The 25,061-nt window shown below is 37.4% G+C and overlaps 2 protein-coding genes across 2 annotated transcripts in view; both read left to right on the forward strand.

Moving 5' to 3' along the window:
* LOC130088395 (deleted in malignant brain tumors 1 protein) overlaps positions 1–24,574 on the forward strand; it is a 44,681-nt gene extending 20,107 nt beyond the window's left edge. The window contains exons 9-18 of the mRNA XM_056255113.1: positions 7,970–7,999; positions 9,150–9,314; positions 10,021–10,242; positions 20,039–20,062; positions 20,196–20,513; positions 20,769–21,089; positions 22,966–23,253; positions 23,462–23,782; positions 23,862–23,999; positions 24,099–24,574. Coding sequence (XP_056111088.1) covers positions 7,970–7,999; positions 9,150–9,314; positions 10,021–10,242; positions 20,039–20,062; positions 20,196–20,513; positions 20,769–21,089; positions 22,966–23,253; positions 23,462–23,782; positions 23,862–23,999; positions 24,099–24,379 — 2,108 coding nt within the window. The 3' untranslated portion in view covers positions 24,380–24,574. The remainder of the gene's footprint in view (positions 1–7,969; positions 8,000–9,149; positions 9,315–10,020; positions 10,243–20,038; positions 20,063–20,195; positions 20,514–20,768; positions 21,090–22,965; positions 23,254–23,461; positions 23,783–23,861; positions 24,000–24,098) is intronic.
* On the forward strand, positions 7,138–10,285 carry LOC130088421 (scavenger receptor cysteine-rich type 1 protein M130). The gene is made up of 5 exons (XM_056255187.1): positions 7,138–7,326; positions 7,970–7,999; positions 9,150–9,458; positions 9,793–9,921; positions 10,021–10,285. Exons 1-5 carry the CDS (start codon positions 7,296–7,298, stop codon positions 10,272–10,274), a joined length of 753 nt encoding a protein of 250 aa, XP_056111162.1. The 5' UTR covers positions 7,138–7,295; the 3' UTR covers positions 10,275–10,285.
* Positions 24,575–25,061: the final 487 nt, after the last annotated feature.

Raw genomic sequence — 25,061 nt, forward strand, 5'->3', positions numbered from 1 at the left:
CTAGGCTGATATGGCTAGGAACTATACTCTCATTCCTGCGTAATAATCAAGAAACGTCACTGCCGTACCATGAGAGCAGCAGGCGTAATGATATGACGCAGCGCCTGAAAATAGTTCCGTTGTGTTGACGGAAGGTGGCCTATTTTCAGGCGCTGCGTCATATCATTACGCCTGCTGCTCTCATGGTACGGCAGTGACGTTTCTTGATTATTACGCAGGAATGAGAGTATAGTTCCTAGCCATATCAGCCTAGAAAATCGCAACTTTACATTTTCCGTCGGTCTTAGTGCACGATGTAACTACAGAAGAGTCAAGTTTTAAATAGGAAAAATATCGAAACACTTTGGTCATTTTTTAATGAGAAATGCTAATGGTCTTGTCCACTTCAATGATGTATGCTAAGCTATGCTAAAAGTGGTACCGCCAGAACCGGAGATCGGCTGAATGGATTCAAAAACGGTAAAACTCAACAGTTTAACTCTGGGGGAGTTGTAAATTGAGCCTATTTCCAAAAAAAGTGGAGTATCCCTTTAACATTAACATTTTTCATAACTCCATGTAGGACGTTTCTGTGCATAAATGTAAGCACGGTGGCAGTAGATTAGTAATGCAATATTTAGAAAATCTACTCTTGTACTCTTGATACTCAAGTACTTTTAAAAACAAGTACTTTTACTTAAGTAGACATCTGAATGTAGTACTTTTACTTGTATTTGAGTAAAATTTAGCAAGGGGTATCTGTACTTTTACTCAAGTGACAAAGCTCTGTACTCTGTCCGCCTCTGCACATCTTCTATACAGAATTCACACTCAAATACCACAGCAGTACAAGTTACACCCTATCGTTATACTAAATTTACCCCATACAATAGCCTAACGTTACTGCCTACTCATCTGGAACCAGCAGACATTTAGTGTAAAAGTAAAAATGACATAACATTATTTAATATTTGAATCACAGCTTAGGCTATAGGCTAGTGTTTTAACATCGACAGCCCAAGTGCATCTTACCTCAAACTTGTGACTAGTTAACTTTCTAAAAGTCAATCGCTTCTCGGGTCGATATTACCACACTGACAAAATTATATTCAGAATTTAAAAGATTAAACCACTTTTTAATGGTTGATTGTGTAAAGGTGTTCACAAGATAACAACCTTTTGCGTACTTGCTTTTTTAACGTTGATCACTCGTTCTCATGGAGACGCGGTGTGTGCAGGGGGTTGGGGTGTATGTGTGTGTGTGCGGCCTGCGTACGCGTGCATGTGAGTGACAGAGAGACTATTCACCTGGGTTTTTCAGAATTAAGAGAACAAATGCTTAATTCGCATAAAAAAATGAAATCTCAGACAACTTGCAATGGTGTTTTTCTTAGTTATTATGTAATATGTAATACATCACATATCATATACTGGGAACATTTAAGAGTGATATTGATTGAATATTTATGTCGGCCTTAAAAAATGACACAAATAATGCTTAATTTCACCTTAAAAGTTGGTATTTTGCATATATATACATAAAAAAGGCAGTGAGCCTCCATTATATCTTTGCTCTGACCCTTGACCCTATCGATCTAGAAACTTAATTTCCTCATCTTGATTGCCTACTTACAAAAAAACTAGGGGAAAATAGTCCAACGACTGAGCAAGATTTGGACTATTTACCGCAATTTGGCGGCCATTTTGATATGCAAATTAGCAGGTCAAAAAAATCACATTTTCGCTTGGGTACCAGTTTTTTTGGATTCAGCACCCTTGGAATATGTAAAGTAGGCCGGTTCCCGACTTGTACCCATAAATGCTCCTCACTTTCACTTTTTGGGTACGTACCCATCTAGACTATAGCCTATAGGCCTACAGCAAATTTCCCTGTGAACGCTTTATATAAATACATAAAACAGGCTATAAAAAACATTAAATAGAGCACCATTTGCTTGCATCAAACAACTATGTTGGTATTATTATAATTATTGTTACATTTAATAAGCCACACTTTAATAAGTGAATATTATCAGAAAACTGAACATTTAGCGTTGTCAGACTTTTATTATAGAATAAAACAATGGAGCTGTGCTCTCGGCTGCATCAGCTTATGGCTTCTAATTTGACCTGCCACAAGATGGCACTGTTTTCCACTCTTGATGCTTCGAATCTTTTCCCGAAACAATCAGAGAAAAGCTTCAAAGATTTAAGAGGCTTCATTTATCTATCCCTAGTCACAGGGACCATGGTCATCCAACATAGGATAAAAAAAAATGGGGAAAAAATTATAAAACAAATGGGGGAAAAAACCCAGTAAAGATGACACTTAACAGAAAAGCAAACCGTTGGCCACAGGCCCACCTTCTTTTCCTAAACATCTGGGTTGCATCCGAAATCGCATACTGTCCTACTATATAGTATACGAAAACAAGTAAGTGACAAAATAATTATGTCCGAATTCACAGTAGGCCTACTCATAAAACAGTATAGGCAAAAAGTACCCGGATGACCTACTACCGGTACTTCAGGCGAGATTCTGAAGTGTGCATTAGATGAACATTTTACTATCCCATGATGAGGCCACAGGAGAGGGTTTATGAATGGAGGTGAAGCGACACAACACAACTGACGCTGGTATAATGACAGCATGGCGGATGTAGCCTACGTCCAGATTACATTTATACTACAAACCAGGGCCGTCGCTAGTGGGGTGAAAGGTGGTGACAATTATAGGGGCCCCTGCTGCCCAGGGGGCCCCACAAAATCCAGCAGTTATACTATTTAGGCGCTTGTAGTATGAATAATTCTAATATTTATATTAGTTGTATGCCTGAGATTTAAATGAAAACCACAAAAACGTGCAATTTGGGTAAATATTTTTCCAAATATCTGCTTCTCTTACCTCCATAAAAATGGTTTAGTCCGACCTAAAGTATGTATTAATTATTCAGTCAGAGTCAGTGACAAACATCAGATGGACCCAATAAAATTGTAAGTCCCACCCCAGCTCGTGAACAGAACCAATCAGAGTTGAGGCGGCAGCCTGAAGTTAACGATGAACTTGGTGGAAGAGCAGGAGACTGACTGACTGAAAAATGTCGGGGAAAAGAAAACAAATCAGGGAACCAGAAATGGCAGGAAAAGACGGAGAGGGAGGCAAGGAGAGTGGTTGTATCCCAGTCGATCAAGACGTTCTTAAAGACCGGTTATATATTGTTATTTCGCTGGGAATTAGAAAACTTCCGTCTACAGTCTGCCGTGTACAGTCATTTTTTATTATCGGTGCGCGCCGCAATCGACCGAATGATTACGTGGTCTAAATTCCTGTCTTTTTACACTATTGTAACTAGAGTTTTAAAAAAATTACACGAGTCACGACGCATTGCATTATGCATCTGACCTGCCGGCTGATGATATTTAAAACATCGAGAAAACACGAAGACAACACTGCACTTGGATGAATAAATGTATTCGCTTTATTTAATAATATTACCAGTTCCATATTATCTTTATTAAAAAATAAGACAATGAATGCTTTTATTTTTTTAATTAGACTGCATTCTTGTCAATTTTTTAAATGTTTACTTTTTGATTTATGAATTATAACAGACTGATGGGGAGAAAAATTGATTACTTTTTAAAAATTGGTTTTATTATTATTTAACAATTTCTTGCTTTTTTATTAGTTGTAATTTTTATATAAACATTTAACTTTTAAAATAAAGGTTTTACAACAACATCACCATCTTCTGTTATGTAGGCCTCCATGTTCATCTATTGTACAGTATATGATATTGGTGGAGGGTGGTGGGGGCCCACATCAATATTTTTTCAGGGGGCCCCGAATCCTCTAGCTACGGTCCTGCTACAAACATTAATATTATGTAAAACATACCTTTTTTAACGCTCGTGAAGTAATTACTTATTTAAAATACGAGAGCATGCGATTTCAGACCCAGCCCTGGACTCTCTTTATAGGGCTCCTCCCCCACATTCAAACAGTCCAATGACAACCATCAGTCAATTACAAATGGGATATTGTAACATTTCCACTTTATTATACAAACATCAGGGTAACGCTTTAGATTACAGCCCGGAAAGTACTGTGTAATTAAGAGGAATTGAGTAACTTTCTGTAATTATAGTGTAGGCTACCTATAAAGTAGCCTACTTGCATGTAAGTATAAGGGAACAATATGTCAAGTTTGGGGAATAAAGAGGTAACAACCAGGAGAATTAAAACATTATTTATGCTGTAAGTATTATAGAACTAAGGGGTACTTATTGTCACAGTGTCTGGTTGTGTTTCCCTGGGTTGTCACTAGAGGTCCTCGTTGTCTTTCACATTTGACTTCATTTCCCAGCATTCTGTCTGTCACTCATCAGTTCATTGCACTCAGCTATTTCCCATCACATTGTTAGATCTGTATATATTCCCTGTCTGTGTCAGTGTTTGTGACGAATAACAACGACTCCGTCACAAACACTGACACAGACAGGGAATATATACAGATCTAACAATGTGATGGGAAACAGCTGAGTGCAATGAACTGATGAGTGACAGACAGAATGCTGGGAAATGAAGTCAAATGTGAAAGACACCGTGAGAACGAGGACCTCTAGTGACAACCCAGGGAAACACAACCAGACACTGTGACACTTATTCTACTATTATGATACAACAATCTTACATTTGGGAGCAATTTAGCGAGAACATACACTGCGTACCTTTTTGTAATAATTGTGTACCAATACGAACTGTATAGGCTTTTTTTTAATTACAGGGTACATATCTGTCCATTTATACTCTTTTTTTTTTATAGCAAAAGTGCAGATGTTTAAGTTTGGGCTTACATGTTTCAAGGCAAGAAAAGCTAAAACTATTGCAATTTTTTAAAATACTGGGAAATATATCTGGTTTAATGTGGTTACAGGTTAAGTGGTTCTTGTATAATAAATAAAGGTTTCCGAGTCAGTGATATAAGATTGTGTGTATGCATTTTTATTTTACTTACTACCCTGTAACTACATGGAACAAGAGGGTAACAAGCACCACTTTAATTTATGGCCCGCAATGTCACACTTACACTGTAACTACATGGAACAAGGGGGTAACAAGCACCACTACATGAACTTTCCCTAATATTTAAGCAAAAGTTGCAATAGTTTTCGTTTTCAGTGCACTTTTGTTAAAAAGATTACTTTATAAATGCATAGATATGTACCCTGTCATTTTTAAAAAGCCTATACAGTTTGTACTGGTTCACCATTATTTCAAAAACATACGCAGTGTATGTTCTTGCTAAATTGCTCCCACATGTAAGATTGTTATATCACAATAGTAGAATAAGTACCCCTTAGTTCTATACTAGTATAAATATTTTTTTAATTCTCCTGATTGTTACCCCTTTATTCCCCAAACTTAAAATATTGTTCCCTTATTCTTATATTGTAAGTACGTTATAGGTACACTATAATTACCGAAGGTTAAATCTGTAAAATTGCTTTAATTACGCAGTACTTTCCGGGCTGTAATCTAAAGCGTTACCAACATCAGTCATAGCATCTTCTTTAACGTCGTGCTGTATTTCAACTACAAAAAAACCCCACAAGCATTTAAAAACACATGCATTCAATGCAAACATTCTCAATTCAACTCCTCCCCCACAGGACGGTTTATATCTAGCTTCCTGTTTGCAGGCCCCTCCTATTAGAAAGCTCAAATGAGAAGGTAGCCTACAACAAAGAAAATCATTATTATTAAACAAAGCATCTTCCATTTCATAATTTTTTTGTTTACAAAAACACAGATACAGCGAATAACAAACATTACTGGAATGTGCACCTACCATGTGACCCCGATCCATGGAAAAACATCAATGAATAAACTTATATTGTACAAAACAGTGTTGTGTAGTTCTTTAAAGGATTGTTTGAGACACAAATCGTTCGATTTATCACACTATAGTTCACAACAGCTCTGCATCACGTCTATTAAACCCATCGCATGAACCTTTGGCCATTGTTGTGGGCCGAAACGATTTCCTCCTTAACAAGTTCATCTGAGAGTGGGGTGTGAACTGTTTCACTGCAACTACACAACATGCACAGAGCTCGAGTCTATTCACAAGCCTCCTCCAGTTGCACAGTACTGTCCGTTTCATTTGATTCTGCTGAAAAGCTTGGATTCCTGTCAGCTTGTTTAAAGAAAAGACAAATCCTGCATTTCTAATACACATACATTAATATGTATATACAACATACTGTATATAATTTCCCCATATATTTTAAATACAAGTACATTTTTCTATGCAAATAATGTAATGTGCTCTCACTGCTGTTAGACATCCAGAGGTTGTACAACAGTAATGAGGCCTATATCCTAAAAACAGATCCAATCATTAATTCAATTGTGCCCATGCAGCATTCTTATTATCATTGACCTCAGATAATGGTTAAGGTTGACGAAATAGGTTTAGGGCTGTTTAACACTCTGTTGTTGGGTCACTCTCAATAGTTGTGATATCATACTTCTCTTTATAATCCTACACTTCAACATCTGCTCTGCTGGAAGAAGTTCAGGCCGATGCAAGTGGATACCATAGTGGCAGATAGTGGTGATAGTGGCGCCACTCTCTCATGTCAGGTTTTTATATGACAGACTTTCAATACAACAGTTTTCTGATATAGCTCCTCCATGTTGGTGTGGCTTAATGGTTACATCTTTGACACAATTAGGCTGAATTGGATTGATAATACAGTTCTGCTGAACATACAGGGTGTATTCAGTGGCCAGTGTGTGTCTTTAAATAGGCCTACACACATTTAACCACAAGTTTTAGAAACCTTAAATGTGTGAAAAATGTGCGGATGTCAAAGTGCAGCAGCACATTAAGAGCACAAGCCCTAAAAGAGATATTTGCATATTTGAAGAAAAGTTGTTCTTGTTATAAATAACAATTATTTGCAAAAAAATGCAAGTGCACACTGACTAGCATGTTAAAGTTCACGTCAGTGGGCAGAATGCTGACAGGTTGAATTGAAAACAAGTGTTGCACATAGTGCAGGAGAGTATCATGTATTTCATCTCTCAGTGCACATGGTTACAATGGTCTCAGTGGTCAGTGGATACTGAGGATCATTTCTGAATAAACAATTATACTAAGCCATGTCTTCTGATTTACTTTCGCAGAAGCTGAAGTGTTGTAACAGTAATAACGGAAATAGTGTCTGTGTGAATCATAGGTCTTACTTAGACATGTGAAGAGCAGGAGATATAGACATCACACACATCGATCGATGAAAGAACCGAAATGTTGAGACCACTTCTTGATTTCACACTAGGTAAACAATTTTCATATTTATACCATCAATTTATTCATTGTAATTGTAACACTTTACAATAAGGTTTCTGTTAGCATTAGTTAATAGCTAACGTGAACTAACCATGAGCAATACATTTGTTACAGTAGGCTAGCCTTGTTAATCTTTGTTAATGTTAGTGAATAAAAATACAACTGTTCATTATTTGTTCATGTTAGTTCGCAGTGCATTAACTAATGTTAACAAATACAACTTTTTATTTTAATAATGTATTAGTAAATGTTGAAATTAACTTTAACAAAGATTAATAAATGCTGTAAAAATGCAGTTCATTATTAGTTCATGTTAACCAATGTAGTTAACTAATGTTAACCTAATGAAACCTTATAGTCTTACCATTATAGTCTTACCATTATGATATTAAATTATATTTGTGCTGTTGAAAATTATTAAATTATCATAGTTAGATGGGTTCCCATTTTGACTTTTCACAATATGTGAACTCTATATCTGGGACATTGGTAGGAGTGTGGACAGACATAAAAAATGTATTTAGGTTACCAAGGAAAATGTAAGATGCCACTAAACCACTTGTTTTATTATTTACATAAAATCGTTGTGATAAATTCTAATAAAACAACTCCCTATGTTTTCTCTTTGACAGCTGTGGTTTTAAATGATTACCTGTTTACTGGTAAGTGATCCTCTCAGCATTGCAAAAGCTTTGATAAACATGACTATTTCTACTCTATTATTGTTAAAGGAATAGTTCACTCGTAGTTATTAAACATGTTGCGAACCTAAATTATTTCGGTAACACTTTACTTGAAGGGGTGTGCATAAGACTGACATGCCACCTTCATAATCCTGACATGACACATGTCATGAATATGAAGGTTTTATGCATGTTTATGACAACTGTCATTAAGTGTCATTCGCTCAATTATGACATTTTTAATGCAAATATGACATTGTTTGAAATGTCTTTTTCATGACAACTGACATTACTAAGACAACACAACCTGTCATAAATATGTAATAAACATGACATAGCAGATTAATTATCAAACTTAAGAAACCACTCAGCTTTATGGGTTAACATTAAACTATCATTGTGGTTGGTTTTGACATTGGTTGTCACGAGGCCATTATAACTGTGTCATGAATATTTTTCTTGACCTCAACTGGAGTGGTACAAATTGAATTTATCATTAAAATGTTATAATGGCCTCATGACAGCCAATGTCAAAACAACCACCTGACGGTTTAATGTAATGTTAACCCATAAAGCTGAGTGGCTTCTTAAGTTTGATAATTAATCTGCTATGTCATGTTTATGACATATGTATGACAGGTTGTGTTGTCTTAGTAATGTCAGTTGTCATGACAAAGACACTGACTGGTTATGATGTATTGGTTTATGTCAAGGTGTCATAACAAAGACATCTCATACAATGTCATATTTGCAATAAAAATGTCATAATTGAGCGAATGACACTTAATGACAGTTGTCATAAACATGCATAAAACCTCCTTCATATTCATGACATGTGTCACATCATGATTATGAAGGTGTCATGTCAGCCTTATGCACACCCCTTCAAGTAAAGTGTTACCCTTCTTAATTTTTCACAATTGCTAGGAGATTTTTATTTTTGTGTTCCACAGTAAGTTATACATGTTTGAAAAGAAATTAGGATTTGTGAATGATGACAGAATATTCATTTTGAATGAACCGTCCCTTTAAAGCAAACAGCAGCAGTTTTATTTGAGGATCACATACAAAAATAAAGATTGTCCTCTATATATTTACACGTGAGTTGAAAATTTCCTTTGATTTTCAGGAGGTCAAGACATCAAACTGGTCAATGGTTTAGACGGCTGCTTTGGGACAGTTGAGGTCTTGAATAATGGCACGTGGGGAACAGTGTGTGATGACTCCTGGGACATTATTGATGCTGCTGTGGTGTGCAGACAGCTGGGATGTGGAAGAGCTATTAGTGCACACGGTCAGGCTCTTTTTGGGGAAGGAAGGGGCCAATTCTGGATGAAATTTGTCAATTGTTTGGGCAACGAGTTATTAATCTCAAATTGCTCTCATGAGAATGGACGTGATTGTGATCACAGTAAAGATGCTGGAGTCGTGTGTTCAGGTAGCAATTATTTGCAAGTATGCTTATAACAGCACTGGGATTTTTCACTGTTTATATCACTCTGCTTGTCTGTGTTTTGCACGTTTCAATTTGTGTGATCGACTTGAACACGAGCTGCAATATTTGCGCCATCACACTAAACTCCCAATCACACATATTATTATTGAAATGTCTGATTTCACAGTCACGTTTTCCGACCAATGATAAATGTGACCGCCACACCTTGATTTATGAGAGAGTTGAATCATTCATTCAACAAAATTGTTCAAAAACACTGATTCGTTCAGCAGAAACGTAATAGTAAGGCGTTAATGTACTAAAATCTCTCTTCCAGCTTCTTCAGTTGTTATCATTGGTGCTGTGGTAACAGCTGTACTGCTCATTTTGTCTGCACTGCTGATTATCTTCCTGGTAAAGAGGAGAAAAAAACAAAAGAAAATCCAAATATGCTCCTGTTCAAAAGGTGAAAGAGATTTACATGATGTCCTTTACCTTTATTTTGGGAGCCTCATGCAAATATTATAATATAATACATTTTTTTTTATGTTCTTTGTATCCCAAGATGCAGTTAATATGCAAGATGTGCTCCATAGAGACCAAAATGAAGAGAATGCTGATGATGACTATGAGATTGTAGATATGGATGATGGAGATCATGAAGATGTCAACTCTGACTCTGAACAAGACTATGTAAATGTAGATCAGGATGACTCTGAACAGGACTATGTCAATGTAGAAACAGACGATTCAGAACAGGACTATGTCAATATTACAGAACAGAGAAGTATGCTGGACAATAACTATGAAGACTTATAAAAGTTACATGTTGAAAGGTATTACTGATTTAAAATTTTACACACAAAAAAGGACACTGGACCCATACTTACTTATTTACACTTCTGAATGACAACAGCACTGAACACCTTACAACATTCCTGATGAAAAATGGAGCCAGAAGTCGCCACACACGAAACAAACACAGTTATCAGTGAATTTATTCATTATATCTTACAAACAATGTCCCAGTATGAATTATTCGTTGTAAATGAAAGGAACAACGACTCAGTGGACATTATTAACAGCTAATATTAAATATTTAAATTGTAACCTCAATATTTAAATACTGCAGACTTGTCTTTATCCATATTTGTTATTTGGTGATTTATTGAGAATTACAAATCTCTGGAATTGTGAGTGCAGATTTGCTATTCCTAGCAAAGCATCTGTTTGTCTGCTTTACTGAAAATGGTGCCTCTAGCAATTTAGCAATTGTGAATGGAGCAAACAAGAAGTCTAAGAAATGTGTTAAAAAATTATATAAAGTTTTTATGACAGCTTCTCATGATGTGTTCTCTTAAGAAGCAACCAATAAGGAACCTCAGAGAGAGAGAGCAATAGCTGTATCCACTTAGTGGACACATTTACCCACTTCCGCTCTGCTGTGTGTCTTCCTTCCTCAATTGTTGCTTGTGTGACAGACACCCGCTAATGAGTTACTGTTACTGTGTGCTGTCTGCCTTCTATCATGATGCCCATGTTAAATAAATAATTCATTTGAATTAAAATACAGTTTAAATTGTCTAATCACTCTGCACAATGACCATTTAGGTTTCCTCTGAAGTTCAGTTTTGAGTTCTATGTATAAGGAAATGCTGAACATGCTGACACCATGTTTCACACTCGCAGACCAAAAGGACACTTCCTCTAATTCCCTTCATAGCTTTATCAGTGTTAACTTGTTTTTCTGAGAACAGAGCTATTCTCTGGATCCTCTGGATTATTTGGATATCCCACTGAATGCTAGAACTCGGAGTACTGCATATCTGACATGGTTTCTCTATTCCCCAGAGCAATTCTCACATGTAGCCTAACAGCATTTTACTTCTTTGCAGAGATCATTTGAAATGCAGTCATGTCATTTCCCTTTTATCTTATATATTGTAAAGAAACATAAACACTAACATTTTGCATAAAACTTTGGCTTTATTAGGCTATTGAAAAACATGCATTTCACCATCATGTAGTTACATTATCTACCAGCAGGGGCTTCATGCCAACCAACCAATTCCTGACCTGACCCTCATGAAATCAGCGAGTCAGACAATCGCCAAATATTACTCACAGTTTTGTGCTCTAATCATAAAAAAGGCATAAAAAATTACATTATCATATATATCTCAAAAGGTGCTTTTATACAGACTGTTTAGGGGATTTTATTCCACAGTTCAGTAGAATAAGACTTATTCAGTGTTAAATAGGCCTATAGTCTTATTCTATACTGAACAGTAGAATTATAACCCTTAAACAGTCTGTATAAAAGCACCTTTTGTGATATACACTCACCGGCCACTTTATTAGGTACACCTGTCCAACTGCTCGTTAACACTTAATTTCTAAGCACCCAATCACATGGCGGCAACTCAGTACATTTAGGCATGTAGACATGGTCAAGACAATCTCCTGCAGTTCAAACCGAGCATCAGTATGGGGAAGAAAGTTGATTTGAGTGACTTTGAACGTGGCATGATTGTTGGTGCCAGAAGGGCTGGTCTGAGTATTTCAGAAACTGCTAATCTACTGGGATTTTCACGCACAACCATCTCTAGGGTTTACAGAGAATGGTCCGAAAAAGAAAAAAGATCCAGTGAGCGGCAGTTCTGTGGGCGGAAATGCCTTGTTGATGCCAGAGGTCAGAGGAGAATGGCCAGACTGGTTCGAGCTGATAGAAGGGCAACAGTGACTGAAATAACCACTCGTTACAACCAAGGTATGCAGCAAAGCATTTGTGAAGCCACAACACGCACAACCTTGAGGCGGATGGGCTACAACAGCAGAAGACTCCACCGGGTACCACTCATCTCCACTACAAATAGGAAAAAGAGGCTACAATTTGCAAGAGCTCACCAAAATTGAACAGTTGAAGACTGGAAAAATGTTGCCTGGTCTGATGAGTCTCGATTTCTGTTGAGACATTCAGATGTTAGAGTCAGAATTTGGCGTAAACAGAATGAGAACATGGAACCATCATGCCTTGTTACCACTGTGCAGGCTGGTGGTGGTGGTGTAATGGTGTGGGGGATGTTTTCCTGGCACACATTAGGCCCCTTAGTGCCAATTGGGCATCGTTTAAATGCCACGGCCTACCTGAGCATTGTTTCTGACCATGTCCATCCCTTTATGGCCACCATGTACCCATCCTCTGATGGCTACTTCCACCATGTCACAAAGCTCTAATCATTTCAAATTGGTTTCTTGAACATGACAATGAGTTCACTGTACTAAAATGGCCTCCACAGTCACCAGATCTCAACCCAATAGAGCATCTTTGGGATGTGGTGGAACGGGAGATTCGCATCATGGATGTGCAGCCGACAAATCTGCGGCAACTGTGTGATGCCATCATGTCAATATGGACCAAACTCCCTGAGGAATGCTTCCAGCACCTTGTTGAATCTATGCCACGAAGAATTGAGGCAGTTCTGAAGGCAAAAGGGGGTCCAACCCGTTACTAGCATGGGGTACCTAATAAAGTGGCCGGTGAGTGTATATGATAATGTAATTTTGTATTGACAGCTATATCAACACAGTTGTGCCCACAAAAATGTTATCAGTTAAAAAAACACTCAAACATGATAAAACAATATGTGGTGTAATTTGCTTATACAATCTTCAGTTCAGTGAAAAACAGATGGACAGATCTTAACAGAGATTGATGAGGCACTGTAACTCATAACAATAATAATAACTTGAGATCTCATGAGCCAGGAAGTTACTTCTTAAATTCATAATGCTTTGGCATCCTTGTCATTGTTATTTTTCACAGCTTTAAAGCCAGATAATAATCTGATTAACAGCTTAATAGTGAGTTATGAATGAGTTCAAGGTAATTTTAGGGGGGGGGGAAAAAGATACTGCTCAGCTTGTCATGGCATTGTGAATATCTGTTTGGAATGCAATTCTTGTCTTAAAAGAAAAAATGGTGAATAGACATTTTCGGAAAAGGCTGGGTTAAAAAAAAGGAATCTTAATGCCCTTTTTTTATGGTTAAAAGGAGAAGTGACTACAGTTTTGGTTTTGTTTGTCTTGAAAGAAGCAGAGATATACATACACATCTTACGTGCTTTTTGAAACAACACAAGGATGCCAAGACCTTCTCTTCTCACTTTGATATTGGGTAAATTCAATTTTCAGTCTTTGCATTTCTCATTTTTTATTACAGATGGAGATTGCAATTTCATGATGGAACATTCATGTATGTAACAATATTAATATACAAATATTATTCAAAAGTATTAAAAGTAGTATTCAAATTAAACAGTTTAGTTCAAGTTTAGTTCAAGTTTATTAACTTTGTAAGATGTTGTATCTTTCCTACACATTTGAATGAAGTGTTTGTCAGTGCCTTTACCACTGTTCTTTCTGAAACTGAACTAAAACTAGTGGCTTATGCGCTTTAAAAATAAAACAAAGATTATTGGAGTACGTTTTACAAGAAAAAACTATTTCAGTCTTTGTACTTTAAAGGTCCCATGACATGAAATTTTCACTTTCTGAGGTTTTTTAACATTAATATGAGTTCCCCTATATATGATCCCCCAGTGGCTAGAAATTTAAATCGGTGTAAACCGAGCTTTGGCTATCTTTCTCTGCCTTTGAGAAAATGAAAGCTCAGACGGGCTGATCTTGAATCTCCTCCGTTGACGTCATACGGAGGAAAGGTAACCTCCCCTTTCTCTGCTTTGCCCGCCCAGAGAATTTGGCTCGCCCAGGAGAAAATGAGCTAGGAAGTATGAACGCGCGAGCGCTGTTTGAGTTTTTCCTCGAGAGATATCATGGCTTGCAAACGAGCATAGCATGGCAGTTGATCAGTGTTCGGATGTACAAATGAACACAAACGTATTTTTTAGTTCCTTCATCCGAGCCTCTGAAGAAACAATGGGTTAATTTTATTTTCTCTGGAAATGCGCCTACACAACTTCCCAAAGTCAAAGTTTTGTATGGTCCAAACATTTCACCGACGACTGTTTCCTCAACTTGGGCCAATACAGAGCTGGCCTCGATGAACGTCTGAAAATAAATCGAGCATCAAGCAACAATTTCTGATGTGTAGCCTAATTGTTCAAGTTCAGACAGGTAAGTTAATCTTTCTCTCAAAATCGTTCAATACTGTTTATGCATCAATAAGTCAAGCCAGTGACTAAAATTTCAACATCACATTGTTTCTTTTAGTAGGATGAAAATAATCTTATTTAAATTGTGATCAAATTATACAGAAAGCGATCAAAGAACAATCTTTCCACCAGGGACGTGCACAGGAATTTTGTGGGGCAGTTGCTCTGACCTGAAAAAAGGGCACTACCCCCAAAACTCACGGGCTATATGAAGGAATATATTCAGTTGAATTTTGCCCATACAAATTGCCTTATCTGATCGTGTTTATTTCCAAACGCAATGCCTCATATTATGGTCTTATTATTATTTATAAAGATTGCAAACGTCAAAGATGACAGGTTTATGATATACAACTTTGTAAACAGTATACAAAATGTATTAACAATATGTTAAATGTCACCAAAATACACATGAGAAAAAGAGTTCCTCATATTATTGTTTATTGTTTTTTAATTATTATTAATTTTTTTTATTTTTTATTTTTATAAATAATCTGGATTGAATTGACAGATGGGGAAAAACTCGCTTCTAATAAAATAAAATAAAACGCTTAGATTTCGGAAAAAATACAATCCTTTTTTAACCTTTTGGCTTCCCGTACATTCAATTGTGCTTTTTGCTCATCTGGGCAACTACGCATGATTTGTAGTATGATTGCGTAAAGGGAACAGGAATTCCGGTAAGGAACAGAATCGACTGCTACACCCAGTGCCGATCCTGACCTCCCTGGGGCCCTAAGCAAAATTCTGCTAAGGGGCCCTCTGATGTCGTGAGCTATGTAAACCATTTGCCATTGCCACAGTCACACCTGACACTTCAGCACTCCCATCCTCCCCCCTTTAAACAAAACAGTCAAATAATAAGTACAACAATATAGAACAGAATGAGGTTCAAACACACAATATTTATTGAATAGAGTATTTTCTATAGAATGTTAAGATAATAAGTGAATATTATTAAGTAAGTGAATATTAACGTAAACATAAATAAGAAGAAAATAATAAATAATAACCCTGAGCTTTGGCTTTTGGGATTAACTTTGGTTCTTTCTACAGCCTGGGCATTTTCGGCATCAGTATGATTTTTTTTTTTTTTTTTTTTTTTTTATGCATGTTGAAGCAATTCTTGATTTATGGTTATTATTTACTGAGGGATGTGCATCCATTTTGACCAGTATGTCCAGCTAATCAACATTTTTAATTCAATATAGCCTATAAATCAATAGTCAATCAATGTCAAATTGTCAATACATTGCTTTCTATCTTGCATAATTAGTGCAGTTGTTTAGAGTTTGTAACTACACTGAGACTTGATAATCAGTGTCTTGTTTTAAAAGTATAATGTGTACTTTGATTGGGAGTGGCATCATTCACGTGCATGTATTGTACAGTATGTCTGGTCTCCACATATTTCTGCTTGAAAAATGCGAGTTTCATTTCGTGCACGCGCATTTGAACGCACGATAACACACGCGACGCGGTTATGTTTTCCGAGCTGCAGTAAAAAACACCGTTGCACTTTGTCGTTTATCAAAATCAAACGTAATAAATAATTGTATTTTACTCTCACTTTTGTCAGCCACAAAGTGATGCAAGAGATGCACTGCCTGCCCAGCTAGGTTAGCAAGACCGAAAAACATCAAACTTTGCTGACATCAAACTTAGAGAGGAGAGAACACAAGTTTACCTGATTGTTGTTCCCGCAATTCACTCTCATGGTTTTTTTCTTCTTCCTCTTTTCGTGACCAGAAGGATAGTTTCGCTTCATTTTGTCGTAGATGTTGTAGCTACACATTTGACGGCGCGCTATGACTATGACACGAGATGGAGGCGTGGCCTTAAGTAATTTGCGTGGCCCTACGCCGGTCGCGTGCAGTCTATGGTCGCGTGCAGCGTTTGCCCTTCATACTGACTTTCACTTTCGGTGCCCGAATGGAAGTGAATGAGGCTTTGCGATTTTTTTTTTTTTTTAAATCTAGGCCTACGTGAAATTCTGCATCCATTGTACGATTTAATTTTTTTCTCGGAAGGGCAACTTGAGTGAGAAGGGCAACTTGAGTGAGAAGGGCATATGAGCAGTTGCCCGGGCAACCTGAGCAACCCCCCTGTGCACGTCCCTGCTTTCCACACAGCGCGAGTTTATGGACAACTATAATGACGCATGTTACATTGCACAACGAAGCTCTTACTGTACATCATCGTGTTTGCATTGGTGAAAGCATTAGAGAGAGTGCAGAAACTGCGTTGCAATGATAAGATCTTCATTCTCGCGATCAACACACTGTCATCTGCTTGCTCAATGCTCATCACGGCAACATTTTATGTGATGGGAATAGATCTAAATACTTAAAAAACTTCTCACGATTCGTTAATCTCGATAGCTGTAATAGTAAAAAGGTATAATAGCTGTAGTAAAAGTATTCGAGAGAGTTTCACATGTAATACGTAGCTATTTCATATGCAAGCATGTCAGCCAATCACAGCAGTGGCCGCGGTTACACTGAATCCCACAGGGACACGCCCCTTCAAACACAGCGTTCAAATCAGAAGCTAAAATCAGGCTAGGAAAAATGCCTTTTATTTCTAAAGTATGACTATTTTTGATCTAAAAAACATAATATAAGGGCAACCCAGGAAACATAAAATAATAAAATAAGCCCATGCATGGGACCTTTAAATTTTCATGTTTGATTTAACTTGCTGTTTCTTTGTAATTATTTTTTTTGATTACATTTGATTGATTGATTGATTTTAAAATTCACCATCACTGACTGCTCATGAAAATAACCTGTTCAATGACCTAAAATGATATAACGGGACTCAGACAGAAATATATATTTCTTTCATTTGTATGTGAATGTAATCATTATTTTAACACAGCAGAGCTTTTTTTAAGGATCCCTTAAAGGGATACTCCACTTTTTTTGGAAATAGGCTCATTTTACAACTCCCCCAGAGTTAAACTGTTGAGTTTTACCGTTTTTGAATCCATTCAGCCGATCTCCGGTTCTGGCGGTACCACTTTTAGCATAGCTTAGCATACATCATTGAAGTGGACAAGACCATTAGCATTTCTAAAAGAAAATGACCAAAGAGTTTCGATATTTTTCCTATTTAAAACTTGACTCTTCTGTAGTTACATCGAGCACTAAGACCGACGGAAAATGTAAAGTTGCGATTCTCTAGGCTGATATGGCTAGGAACTATACTCTCATTCCTGCGTAATAATCAAGAAACTTCACTGCCGTACCATGAGTGCAGCAGGCGTAATGATATGACGCAGCGCCTGAAAATAGTTCCGTTGTGTTGCCGGAAGGTGGCCTATTTTCAGGCGCTGCGTCATATCATTACGCCTGCTGCACTCATGGTACGGCAGTGAAGTTTCTTGATTATTACGCAGGAATGAGAGTATAGTTCCTAACCATATCAGCCTAGAAAATCGCAACTTTACATTTTCCGTCGGTCTTAGTGCTCGATGTAACTACAGAAGAGTCAAGTTTTAAATAGGAAAAATATCGAAACTCTTTGGTCATTTTCTTTTAGAAATGCTAATGGTCTTGTCCACTTCAATGATGTATGCTAAGCTATGCTAAAAGTGGTACCGCCAGAACCGGAGATCGGCTGAATGGATTCAAAAACGGTAAAACTAAACAGTTTAACTCTGGGGGAGTTGTAAAATGAGCCTATTTCCAAAAAAAGTGGAGTATCCCTTTAAAGGGGGGGTGAAATGCTGTTTCATGCATAGTGAGTTTTTTACACTGTTAAAGAGTTGGATTCCCATGCTAAACATGGACAAATTTGAAGTTGTAAGTTTGATGGAGTAATTCTGTTCCAAAAATACTCCTTCCGGGTTGTCACAAGTTTCGGAAAGTTTTTTTCGAATACGGGCGTGTGTGACGTCAGAGTGGCCGGAATTTCCTTATACGGGTCTTAAGGGCACTTCTCCCGGAAGGGCGCGCGCGCATCTGTAGCCTAGTGCGTGCGAGAGTACGCATATGCCCATCAGAGCGCTGGGCTCGGCTGGGCTGCAAATAAAAAATGGCACCAAAAAAGTGTGTTTTTGGTTGCCAGGGCAAGACAACACTGCACAAATTTCCAAAGAACCCAGCGTTAAGGGACCTGTGGATGGATTTTGTTTTTCCAGAGCAGCAACGGAGTTGTGCAAGTGTTTTTGTTTGTTCCCTTCATTTCGACGGTAATAGTTTTATAAACAAGGCCCAGTTCAACGCCGGATTTGCAGATCGCCTAATACTTCTTGAGTGGAGAAGTCTCAAATCTCATCTTTAGATGGAGCAGTCCCAACGATAAAGGTTCACGGTCGTGCGTTGGAACCGCAGGCGGTGAGTAAAACTGCTTCAAATCTCTGTGAGTTGTTAACTATCGGCGTGTAAGCACAGCAAGTAAACAACATGATCACATACAGTTAATGTATCTATGGAGCATGCGATGTATGGTGTGTGTGTGTGTTTAAATACATTTGTTTAGCTGGCCACTGTAGGTGTCAGTTTGTTTATTGTAAAAATAAATCATGTCCTCATAAACCACGAGTCTGTCTGTTTACAACACACAAATGTTGTAAAACTCGCGCATGACATGGTGTTCTAAAAACACTGCGCTCAAGTTCAAATCATTTCTATTTTTAAAAAACGCTCGAGACCTTATGTTTTTCATCCATTTCACTGCCCATCTCACGTTTTTGTGAGCAAAAACGCGTTCTGTATGAACGAGCCCTTAGTATTGTTTAGATCCTTGTTCTGCATCGGATTACTATCTGATTATTAGCCATGGTTTATTTTCGGATGTCACTCACAGCTTCCAGACGCTCTCAACGCAAAAGCTTCGCGCGCTCGTGTCGTGATTATTTAGCTCCGCCCACACGGCACGCCTCCACCCGCTCGGGTTTTTCCGGAAAGACTCGGTACAGCCTATCTTTCTTTTATAAATATAATAAAACTAAAGACTTTTTGGAGATATGAAGGATGCAATACTACTCTATAGGTACTCAAGATGAACATGAGATTGAGTGAAACTGAGTGTTTCACCCCCCCTTTAAGGGATCATTAAGAGGAAGAACTACATCTGGCCACAGAGTCATAATGGCCCTTTCCTGCCAGTCACAGCAGTTCTGCTATGGCACATATGAAACTAATTCAGTGTTTACTGTATATTTACATAGACAACATTCTAATTTATCAGTTGATATGCAACAAATATTTTTTTTTATTTAGATATGTTTTATTTAAATTATGATCTATCATTATAGGGGTGAATTCAAGTTAATTGGGACACTTAGCAATTGAGATGACTGGGAAAAGGTGTCCTAATTAACCTAAATCTGCCTATCAAGCATACAATTTTGTTGTAAGTCTACAATGTTTTTAAATGTTGCTGTTTTTTTTATCTCAACAGCCAGTGCTCTGATTTCTGTAGCTGGTAAGTAATAGACTGATAGAATAGAATTTTTTTAAATTCAGATCTCAGTTACATCACTTGAGACATGACTGTTCTGGCTAGTCTTCAAGTCTAGCATGTTTAAAGATGTTTGTATCATAATGGATTTTTTTAGGTGGATTTAGTATCAGGCTTATGAATGGTAGTAATGACTGCTCTGGAAGAGTTGAGATCCTTCATGATGGCCGGTGGGGAACAGTGTGCGATGATTCCTGGGACATTGAAGATGCTACTGTGGTGTGCAGACAGTTGGGATGTGGAGAAGCTGTTCGTGCAAACTCCGAGGCTTATTTTGGCCGGGAAAGTGATCCGATCTGGTTGGATGATGTGAAATGTTCAGGAAGTGAATCATTCCTCACACAGTGTTCACACAATCCTATTGGAGAACACAACTGCGGTCATCATGAAGATGCAGGTGTCGTCTGCTTACTGGGTAAAACTATATATGTTTTCTCCAGATCTAAAATGGCATTGTATATGCTATTTTGCTTGTCATGAAAAAAGTACCAAAGTGATTAAAAACAGCATAAGCTTATAGTGTTTGGCCCCAAATAATAATTGTATAAAAAAATGAGAGAAAGCAAAGAGGCTATGCACGTTTGGTGCTTGGCTCATAACAATTTCAAATGCATACAGTATATAACTACTTACAACATAGTTTTTAATCACATTGTCTTACATTTTTAAGACAAGCTACCAGACATAAGATTGGTCAGTGGGTCTGATTCATGCTGTGGAAGAGTGGAGATCCAGTATAATGGCCAGTGGGGAACCGTGTGTGATGATGACTGGGACATGAACGATGCTGCTGTGGTGTGCAGACAGTTACAGTGTGGCTCAGCCATCAGTGCACCTCAAAGTGCCGCCTTTGGTCAAGGACAAGGATCGATCTGGCTGGATGATGTTGGATGTTCGGGAGGGGAAGGAAACCTCATAAACTGTTCACACAGAGGACTAGGAAATAACGACTGTAATCATGCTAAAGATGCTGGTGTTGTTTGTTCAAGAGGTAAGTCAAATCTTTTCCATTGTCAGCTTTGCCCAAACTTGAGATGGCATTCAGACTATGAAGGACGCATGAGGACAACTCATTGAGCTTTACTGTTTTTTTTTATTATTTACTTCTGTTTGCAGAGGTATTGGCAGAAGCATAGTAGAAGCAGTAGTTGCAGTAGCTTCAGGCTGGAAGCTTACGCTGCTATTTTGAACCAATAATCGGAACAAAAGGCAGTTGAAGGATGACGTGTATAATTCAAATATTTATCTGACTCCAATATAATTAATCTGACTCCATTAAAGTTGTTGTTATTCTTTAACCTCTTATTCTTTAAAGGTAAAGGTCTTTCTTAGAACTGATAGGAAAACGTAGGATTTAACCTGAACGTTAAGATAACAAAAGTTATGATCACTTTAGCTTTCGACATTATCAGTGATAAAAGGAAAGATTCTCAAAGCCTTTAAAGCAGTCACAGTTATTTATTAAGTTACATGTTTAAATATACAGACAGTAGAATGGAACAACACAGTATAGAAAACTTAGTTGTAACAAATAATGTACGGTTGTGCAAACGAGGCCGTAAAAGCCTTTCTCAGAGTATGAGGTTACGCACCGGTGTGCGGGAGTGGCGGGGTTAAAGCCTTTCTCCCAGATCAACAGTTACCTTTCCTTCTTATACCCTGAGCAAAGCATTGTTAAACATGAGTGGAATACCAACACCGAAACAAACCTACAGGAAACTAAAAGATGAGGCAAATGGGTGGTGATTAAGAGGGGGAGAAGAACATTAACATATTCTCCTCAATGCATGTTTAACCAATAGTACCTAGATTGTACATTAGGATACTTAATATGTCTATTAAGTTCACCACCATTAATTTCAGTGTATAAACTGTCAGATGAGACCAAACATGACATAATTACATATTAGAACACACTAGTAAATAAACAGTATGTAGTTGAAATCATATGTCATGTAAAGCAAATGGTGCAGACGTGTCATTGAGGTGCAAATGACTCTGTCTCTCCCGACAGAACCGTCCTGTGCCTGGAGTGTCCCAAAAGTCCTTAATCCGCATATTGATGAAATCCCTTGCACTAGATAGGCATTAACATACTGTGATGATGAAGGCAATTGTGCCACGTTTAATTCACATGTACCTTTAAAAGGCTTTTTGAAGTACTAGGGCAGTAAAGAGTTCTGCCCATATTTGCTCAGCCCTACAGATAATCTTTAAAAGATAGATTGAAACAAAACAAATATACATTAATATAAATAAAGATATTATTTAAACTAACATTTAACATCTCATTCACCGTCACCATATAACTAGAGTATAATCAACTAAATCAAATGCCTTGACAATAAATTATAAATGTTAACAAACTTAAAACACACCTTTCAAACTCAAATAATTGGTCAACACAAATCATACAAAGCTTAGCATCAATCAGTACTATAAAAAAATTCCATCAAATAAGCTGAAAGACAATACTGGCATTTTACAACTTCAAAGTTAATATTTTACATCAACATAATTTAAGTTAATGTTCAAACCAGTTGCGTCTTCAAGTTTGAATTTGAGCTAAATGTGTGAAAGTCAGTCCTTGAGATCTTCTCCAAACTTTTTCACCTGCATGTGCTCTATATTGTTCCCCCCTGGAAACACAACTTATCAGGTTCCAGCTCAGCCACCACACTGCACTGCCCTCTTCAGGAATTTCTTTACATGGAGGAACTTGAAGTGAATACTCATTTTTTTCTTGACGAAACATGCATCTTGACTTATTTTTATGGGAGAAATGAGCAATAGAAATCACATTAAGCGTAATGTGTTTCATCACATCTTAACAAGTCATTTTAAATGGATGTATATTTCTTTTACAGGTGACCTGGAGAAGCCCACTCTTTCCCTGATCACTACACATGCAGATGTTTCTCCTGGAGAAAACATTCAGTTCAGATGCACAACACCTAAATCAAGATGCAATGCTGATGCTGAATTCCACCTCTTCATAAATGGATCATCTGTGTCCTCCGAGAAACACGTATCTAGTGCGACTTTCAACCTTGTTGACGTAGGCGTCTCACATCAGGGCATCTACAGCTGTAATTACTCCTACCAAAACACCATTATAAAGTCGCCTTGGAGTAACACTGTTCAAATCACTGTAGGTGAGTATTTAATCTTGTCACATTGCCTACATTATACAGTAAATGCATGAAAGTGAATTAATTCTGTGTTGATGTCTTATTTTTGAGTTTGTGCTGCTGATCTTCCTGAGAAGATGCAGTTGTTGTTGAAGCCATTTTTATTTAAATCCATTTGAATTTAATGCTTGAGGCTCTGTAACCATATAACTGTATTCTTTTTGTTTTCTAGTGCACTTGCAGCAGCCCAGCTTGCCCCGCATTGCTCCTGATGGGCGGTTTGACGTGGCGCCTCGGGGGCCACTGATCACCTGGGGCCACAGTTTCACCATCATCTGTTCCACTGAATCTCAGTATCCTGGAGGCTTCTTCTACCTGTTTAGGGACTCAAATATCACCAACTTTCAGTCAGCTGTCAATCTCTCTGCCTCCTTCTCCTTTCCTGAGGCAGATTATTCCCATGAAGGAAACTACAGCTGTGTTTATGAAGTCAGTTTGTCCTCACGCACCTTCCGTTCGTCTGCCTCTGAACTGCTGGTCATCACTATCAAAGGTATTAATGTGTAAGAGCCTAAAAACAATCTGGACTGCTGGTACTGAAAGTTTAACTCTAAACTGTGTGTCTGTCTCAGCCTCCCTGCTTCCTGTCATCGGTGCTGCGGTGTCAGCTGTGCTGCTCTTACTGTCTGTCCTCGTAATCATCCTCCTGGTCAAGAGGAGACAAAAGCAAAGGAAAAAGGAAGCTCATTTTAAGTGCTCTTTTAAAAGAGGTAACATTTCATAAAAACATCTGGCTGTTTCCATTGACACTGCTTTTATATCAATTAATTTAATAATGATGTCTCTTCATCTCTATGCAATGTCTCTAGGTCCAGTTAATATGTATGCAGGTACATCCTATGACAAAAAAAATGATGATGATGATGATGATGATGAGAATGATTATGAAAATGTTCAACTTAATGATAAAAACATGGATCATGATGACTCTGAAGAGGACTATGTCAATGTGGACATGGATGACTCTGAAGAGGACTATGTCAATGTGGTCACGGATGACTCTGATGAGGACTATGTCACTATGAATGTTACAGAGAATAAAAGTGTGGTAGACAAATCTAATGATAACATTTATGAAATCTATGAATAGTATTTCTGAGTGAACCTAAAATTCTATAATTAATGAGGCTCCAAACAGATGAAATATGGCAGCCAAGTCCAGTTGACAGTAAATGATATAAACAGAGACTAAACAAATCTTTGCTTGTTTGTTTGGTCCCACTGACTTTTACTAGTGAAGATTGTTTTCAGATAATACAATAAAAAGATACACTATTTTATGATACATATGAGTAATGAGTCGAATGTAAAAAAAAAAAAAAGAACAAACTCAACAGGGTGTTGTAGTGGGAGTAGGAGTTTAAGTGCTCTTTCATTTTCAATTTTGTTTCCAGTCCCCTCCCCCCTCTACTCTATATTATTTGTCAGAGCTAAATAGTGTAATATGTTCAATTAGGACCTTGAGCGCACTACAAAATAGTTCATGAAGTTGCAATTTTAAATTTTGCTGTGTGTCTTGCATGTTGTAAATTAAATTAATGAACATGGTTATGGCTTTCTTTGAAGCCTTTCAAAAAAATAAAATAATTTTAATTTGTTCTTCTTTTTTTATTCCCTTAAATCTTTGAACAAATTATTGCTTTAACAAAAAAGGACAATTACACAAAAAGAGAAGTTTAGTAATAATATAATAATAAATTGTTTTATATATATATATATATATATATATATATATATATGGGAAATTATACTAAATGAAGAGAGTACTTTTT

This window comes from Rhinichthys klamathensis, unplaced genomic scaffold, assembly GCF_029890125.1.
Source record: "Rhinichthys klamathensis goyatoka isolate OS25496 unplaced genomic scaffold, OSU_Roscu_1.1 h1tg000119l_1, whole genome shotgun sequence".
In the NCBI taxonomy this organism is placed as follows: domain Eukaryota; kingdom Metazoa; phylum Chordata; class Actinopteri; order Cypriniformes; family Leuciscidae; genus Rhinichthys; species Rhinichthys klamathensis.